Source organism: Salmo salar, chromosome 28 (assembly GCF_965601325.2).
Source record: "Salmo salar chromosome 28, fSalSal1, whole genome shotgun sequence".
Classification (NCBI taxonomy): Eukaryota; Metazoa; Chordata; class Actinopteri; order Salmoniformes; family Salmonidae; genus Salmo; species Salmo salar.
Genome location: NC_138318.1, coordinates 34,381,501 through 34,387,500, shown reverse-complemented (window position 1 = coordinate 34,387,500; position 6,000 = coordinate 34,381,501). Strand labels below are relative to the sequence as shown.

Genomic DNA, 6,000 nt, shown 5'->3' with positions numbered 1-6,000 from the left:
TCTCCTCTGTCTCTTCTGTCTCTTCTGTCTCCCCTGTCTCTTCTGTCTCCCCTGTCCTCTCTGTCTCCCCTGTCCTCTGTCTCCTCTGTCCTCTCTGTCTCCTGTGTCGCCCCTGTCCTCTCTGTCTCCCCTGTCCTCTCTGTCTCCCCTGTCCTCTGTCTCCTCTGTCCTCTCTGTCTCTTCTGTCTCCCCTGTCCTCTCTGTCTCCCCTGTCCTCTCTGTCTCCCCTGTCTCCTCTGTCTCCCCTGTCTCCTCTGTCCCCCCTTTCTCCCCTACTGGCAGGTAGCCTTGCGGTTAAGAGTGTTGGGCGAGTAACTGAAAGGTTGCTAGTTCATATCGCCGAGCTGGCTAGGTGGAAAAACCTAGTCCTACTGAGCCCTAGTCAGCCCATTATCAAGGCACTTAGCCGTAATTGCTCTGGATAAGAGCGTCTGCTAAATGACAAGGAATAACATAACGCATGTCTTTAGTAGAAAAATATACTAATTCTTCCACAGCATAATGTTCTGTCTGGCTTCTTCTTCTGCACAATGACTGCTACTATCTGATCATTTTAAGACTGTAACCAATCTCACTATGTATCTTATGTGTATATACACTGAGTGAACAAAACATTAGGGACACCTGCTCTTTCCATGACAGAGACTGACCAGGTGAATCCAGGTGAAAGCTCTGATCCCTTATTGATGTTAAATTCCCTTTAATCAGTGTAGATGAAGGGGAGGAGACAGGTTAAAGAATGATTTTTAAGCCTTGAGACAACTGAGACATGGATTGTGTGTGTGTGCCATTCAAAGGGGGAATGGGCAAGACAAAAGATTTAAGTGCCTTTGGTAGTAGGTGCCAGGTGCACCGGTTTGTGTCAAGAACTGCAATGCTGCTGGGTTTTTCACACGCAACAGTTTCCAGTGTGTATCACAGGAGGTTGGTGGCACCTTAATTAGGGAGGACTGTCTGATGGTAATGATTGGAGCGGAATCTGTGTAATGGTTTCAAACATATGGTTTCCATGGTTTCCTTGTGTTTGATGCCATTCCATTTGCTCCGTTCCAGCCATTATTATGAGACGTCCTCCCCTCACCAGCCCCCACTGGTATACAGAATGGTCTACCACCCAAAGGACATCCAGCCAACTTGACACAACTGTGGGAAGCATTGGAGCAGAATCCCTGTGCAATGCTTTAGACACCTTGTAGAGTCAATGACCCGACGAACTGAGGCTGTTCTGAGGGTAAAAGGAGGTGCAACGAGATATTAAGGTGTTCCTAATGTTTTGTATAATCACTGTATGTTGTCTGGTTGTCACTGTTCTTAATGTTCTTTTTTTTCTTCATTCTTTTTTTTTTTAATTCCCAACTGGGTGAATAAAGATATTGATTGGCTCTCTGGTTGTATTAACTCTGTCTTGCAGATGGCGCTCCGCTAAGTGGGATGACTTGGCCGTCTTCTCTGGCGGTTGTGGCTGTTTCCTTCTCTGGTCTCTTCACCTTTGTCTTCCTCATGCTGGCCTGCCTCTGCTGCAAGAAGGGGCACATCGGCTTCAAGGTGAGACGCGTGCGCACACACACACACACACACACACACACACACACACACACACACACACACACACACACACACACAAACCCCTTTGGCCCTGCAGTCTAGGGAGGATGGAAAGGAGACCCGTAACATATCTCATGCAAATCATAATAGTGAAAAGGAACAGTGAGAACTAATAACAGACAACCTAAATCTACCGTCAAACACTCATGGTTTATTTGTTAAACACACGGTAAAGGGGGGTAAGGGGCTGAGCTGGACCCAAGGAAAGAAATAATAAGTATTCAAAAACACCCCTAAGCTAGTCTACGTGCTTCAACAGCTAGCTCACTAACCAATAAAATACAGTGGGTGGTCCACCCAGTTCTAACTAGGGTTCTTAGACAATATTTACCTACGGGTAATGTAGGCCCATGGACGACTTGTCTTGGTACCCCCTTTTCCCACCATCAAACAAACAGTCAAACACCATAACAACACAATACTCACAGGATAACGGACAAAGTGACATGTAGGTGCACAAACAAAAGAGAGATAACTCCAGAAACAACTAATTGGGATCCTTTTAAACCAAGGGAAAGGGGATGTGATTGGGTAAGGGAAAGGGGATGTGATTGGGTAAGGGAAAAGGAGCAGGTGTGTCTTCTGATTGTCGACTGATGAGTGACACCTGTGACTAGGGCAGAACACACACACACACACACACACACACACACACACACACACTCCCACACACACACTCACACATATTTACATTTAAGTCATTTAGCAGACGCTCTTATCCAGAGCGACTTACAAATTGGTGGATTCACCTTATGATATCCAGTGGAACAACCACTTTACAATAGTGCATCTAAATCTTTTAAGGGGGGGTTAGAAGGATTACTTTATCCTATCCCAGGTATTCCTTAAAGAGGTGGGGTTTCAGGTGTCTCCGGAAGACACTCACACACACACACACACACACACTCACACACACACTCACAGTCACTCACACTCACACACACTCACAGTCACTCACACACACTCACAGTCACTCCCACACACACACACACACACACACACACACACACACACACACACACACACACACACACACACACACACACACACACACACACACACACACACACACCCTCAGTCGAGCGCATGTCATACGTGCTTGCGTGAGTGACATCTTCATCGATGCCCATCTGTCTCACAAACAGAAGGCCTCTCCCACACAGTGTTTTCTACAGGCTACTTTATATTCCTCTATACCACACACAGAGGATGGTTTCAAAGGTAAACAAAGGCACAGATACTCCACTGATGTCTCATTAACATAATGCAAGTCACCTACAGTCCCCCCCCCCTCTGCTTCAAAGGAAGATTCATGCCACAGTGACTTTGAAAAATATAATAAGAAAAGAAAGTGAAGAACGGAGGAAGGAGGTCATTCCTGAGGCCTGTCAAGGATCTGCCACTGGGGAAGGTTGATAGTTAATAACTAATGATCTTTCTTTTCTTCTGTCTTAGAACTTCAATTTCTCTCTTTCTCTCTACCCATCTCTCTCTCCCCTGCTCTCTCTCTACCCGTCTCTCTCTCTCTCTCTACCCGTCTCTCTCTCTCTCTCACCCGCCTGCTCTCTCTGTCTCTCTCACTCTCTCCTGTCTCTCTCTCTCCATCTCTCTCTCTCTCACCCGCCTGCTCTCTCGCTCTCTCTCACTCTCTCCTGTCTCTGTCTCTCCATCTCTCTCTCTCTCACCCGCCTGCTCTCTCGCTCTCTCTCACTCTCTCCTGTCTCTGTCTCTCCATCTCTCTCTCTCTCACCCGCCTGCTCTCTCGCTCTCTCTCACTCTCTCCTGTCTCTCTCTCTCCATCTCTCTCTCTCTCACCCGCCTGCTCTCTCGCTCTCTCTCACTCTCTCCTGTCTCTCTCTCTCCATCTCTCTCTCTCTCACCCGCCTGCTCTCTCGCTCTCTCTCACTCTCTCCTGTCTCTCTCTCTCCATCTCTCTCTCTTGCTCTCTCTCTCTTGCTCTCTCTCACTCTCTCCTGTCTCTCTCTCTCTCCATCTCTCTCTCTCTCTCTCACTCTCTCTCACTCTCTCTCTTGCTCTCTCTCTCCCCATCTCTCTCTCTCTCCATCTCTCTCTCTCTCTTGCTCTTCTCTCTGTCACTTGCTCTGTTTGAGAGACAGACAGGGCAGAAGTAATTAACATGAGCTCTCTCTCCTAGTTGAACTTGTGGAGACAGACTCTTTCTTTTAGAGAAATGCAATGACAAATACATCAAGTTGGAATCATTGGTTTAGAATTTACTGTCAGCTAAATGGTAAAGGAATATGAATTCATAGTTTCTACTGTAAAGAAAGATGGGACTTCATAGCAGCTGTGTGTGTGTGTGTGTGTGTGTGTGTGTGTGTGTGTGTGTGTGTGTGTGTGTGTGTGTGTGTGTGTGTTGTGTGTGTGTGTGTGTGTGTGTGTGTGTGTGTGTGTGTGTGTGTGTGTATCTGAAACATCCTGTATGTGTAGGCCTCTACAGTACAGCATGTCATCTATAAGTGTCTTTGGTGCGGTCTAGGAGAATACTCAGGGAGAGAGAGACTAAAATAGAGGAGAATACTCAGGGAGAGAGAGACTAAGAATAGAGGAGAATACTCAGGGAGAGAGGGACTAAAATAGAGGAGAATACTCAGGGAGAGAGGGACTAAAATAGAGGAGAATACTCAGGGAGAGAGGGACTAAAATAGAGGAGAATACTCAGGGAGAGAGGGACTAAAATAGAGGAGAATACTCAGGGAGAGAGGGACTAAAATAGAGGAGAATACTCAGGGAGAGAGGGACTAAAATAGAGGAGAATACTCAGGGAGAGAGAGACTAAAATAGAGGAGAATACTCAGGGAGAGAGGGACTAAAATAGAGGAGAATACTCAGGGAGAGAGAGACTAAAATAGAGGAGAATACTCAGGGAGAGAGGGACTAAAATAGAGGAGAATACTCAGGGAGAGAGGGACTAAAATAGAGGAGAATACTCAGGGAGAGAGGGACTAAGATAGAGGAGAATACTCAGGGAGAGAGAGACTAAAATAGAGGAGAATACTCAGGGAGAGAGAGACTAAAAATAGAGGAGAATACTCAGGGAGAGAGACTAAAATAGAGGAGAATACTCAGGGAGAGAGAGACTAAGATAGAGGAGAATACTCATGGAGAGAGGGACTAAAATAGAGGAGAATACTCAGGGAGAGAGGGACTAAAATAGAGGAGAATACTCAGGGAGAGAGGGACTAAAATAGAGGAGAATACTCAGGGAGAGAGAGACTAAAATAGAGGAGAATACTCAGGGAGAGAGGGACTAAAATAGAGGAGAATACTCAGGGAGAGAGGGACTAAAATAGAGGAGAATACTCAGGGAGAGAGGGACTAAAATAGAGGAGAATACTCAGGGAGAGAGGGACTAAAATAGAGGAGAATACTCAGGGAGAGAGGGACTAAAATAGAGGAGAATACTCAGGGAGAGAGGGACTAAAATAGAGGAGAATACTCAGGGAGAGAGGGACTAAAATAGAGGAGAATACTCAGGGAGAGAGGGACTAAAATAGAGGAGAATACTCAGGGAGAGAGAGACTAAAATAGAGGAGAATACTCAGGGAGAGAGAGACTAAAATAGAGGAGAATACTCAGGGAGTGAGGGACTAAAATAGAGGAGAATACTCAGGGAGAGAGAGACTAAAATAGAGGAGAATACTCAGGGAGAGAGGGACTAAAATAGAGGAGAATACTCAGGGAGAGAGGGACTAAAATAGAGGAGAATACTCAGGGAGAGAGGGACTAAAATAGAGGAGAATACTCAGGGAGAGAGGGACTAAGATAGAGGAGAATACTCAGGGAGAGAGGGACTAAAATAGAGGAGAATACTCAGGGAGTGAGGGACTAAAATAGAGGAGAATACTCAGGGAGAGAGAGACTAAAATAGAGGAGAATACTCAGGGAGAGAGGGACTAAAATAGAGGAGAATACTCAGGGAGAGAGGGACTAAAATAGAGGAGAATACTCAGGGAGAGAGGGACTAAAATAGAGGAGAATACTCAGGGAGAGAGAGACTAAAATAGAGGAGAATACTCAGGGAGAGAGGGACTAAAATAGAGGAGAATACTCAGGGAGAGAGGGACTAAAATAGAGGAGAATACTCAGGGAGAGAGGGACTAAAATAGAGGAGAATACTCAGGGAGAGAGAGACTAAAATAGAGGAGAATACTCAGGGAGAGAGAGACTAAGATTGAGGAGAATACTCAGGGAGAGAGAGAGACAAATAAAGAGGGGAGGTAGAGGAGATGTGAGAGAGGGCGTGAGGAAGAGCCCAAGGTGCATTTTGATGGAAAGGGAGAGGGAGGATGAGCGAAAGCAGGGAGAAATTAAGTGAAATGAATGAGAGGAGAGATAAAGGAAAGAAGAAGAAGAGGAGAGTAGAGGGAGAGA

At 45.9% G+C, this 6,000-nt stretch overlaps 1 protein-coding gene across 1 annotated transcript in view; it reads left to right on the top strand.

The window, feature by feature from the left end:
- The window catches only part of LOC106589899 (serine/threonine-protein kinase LMTK1), a 116,738-nt gene that overhangs the window by 67,337 nt on the left and 43,401 nt on the right, over window positions 1–6,000 (top strand). Inside the window, exon 2 of the mRNA XM_014180316.3 lies at window positions 1,412–1,545. Within this exon, the coding sequence (XP_014035791.3) occupies window positions 1,412–1,545 (134 nt within the window). The remainder of the gene's footprint in view (window positions 1–1,411; window positions 1,546–6,000) is intronic.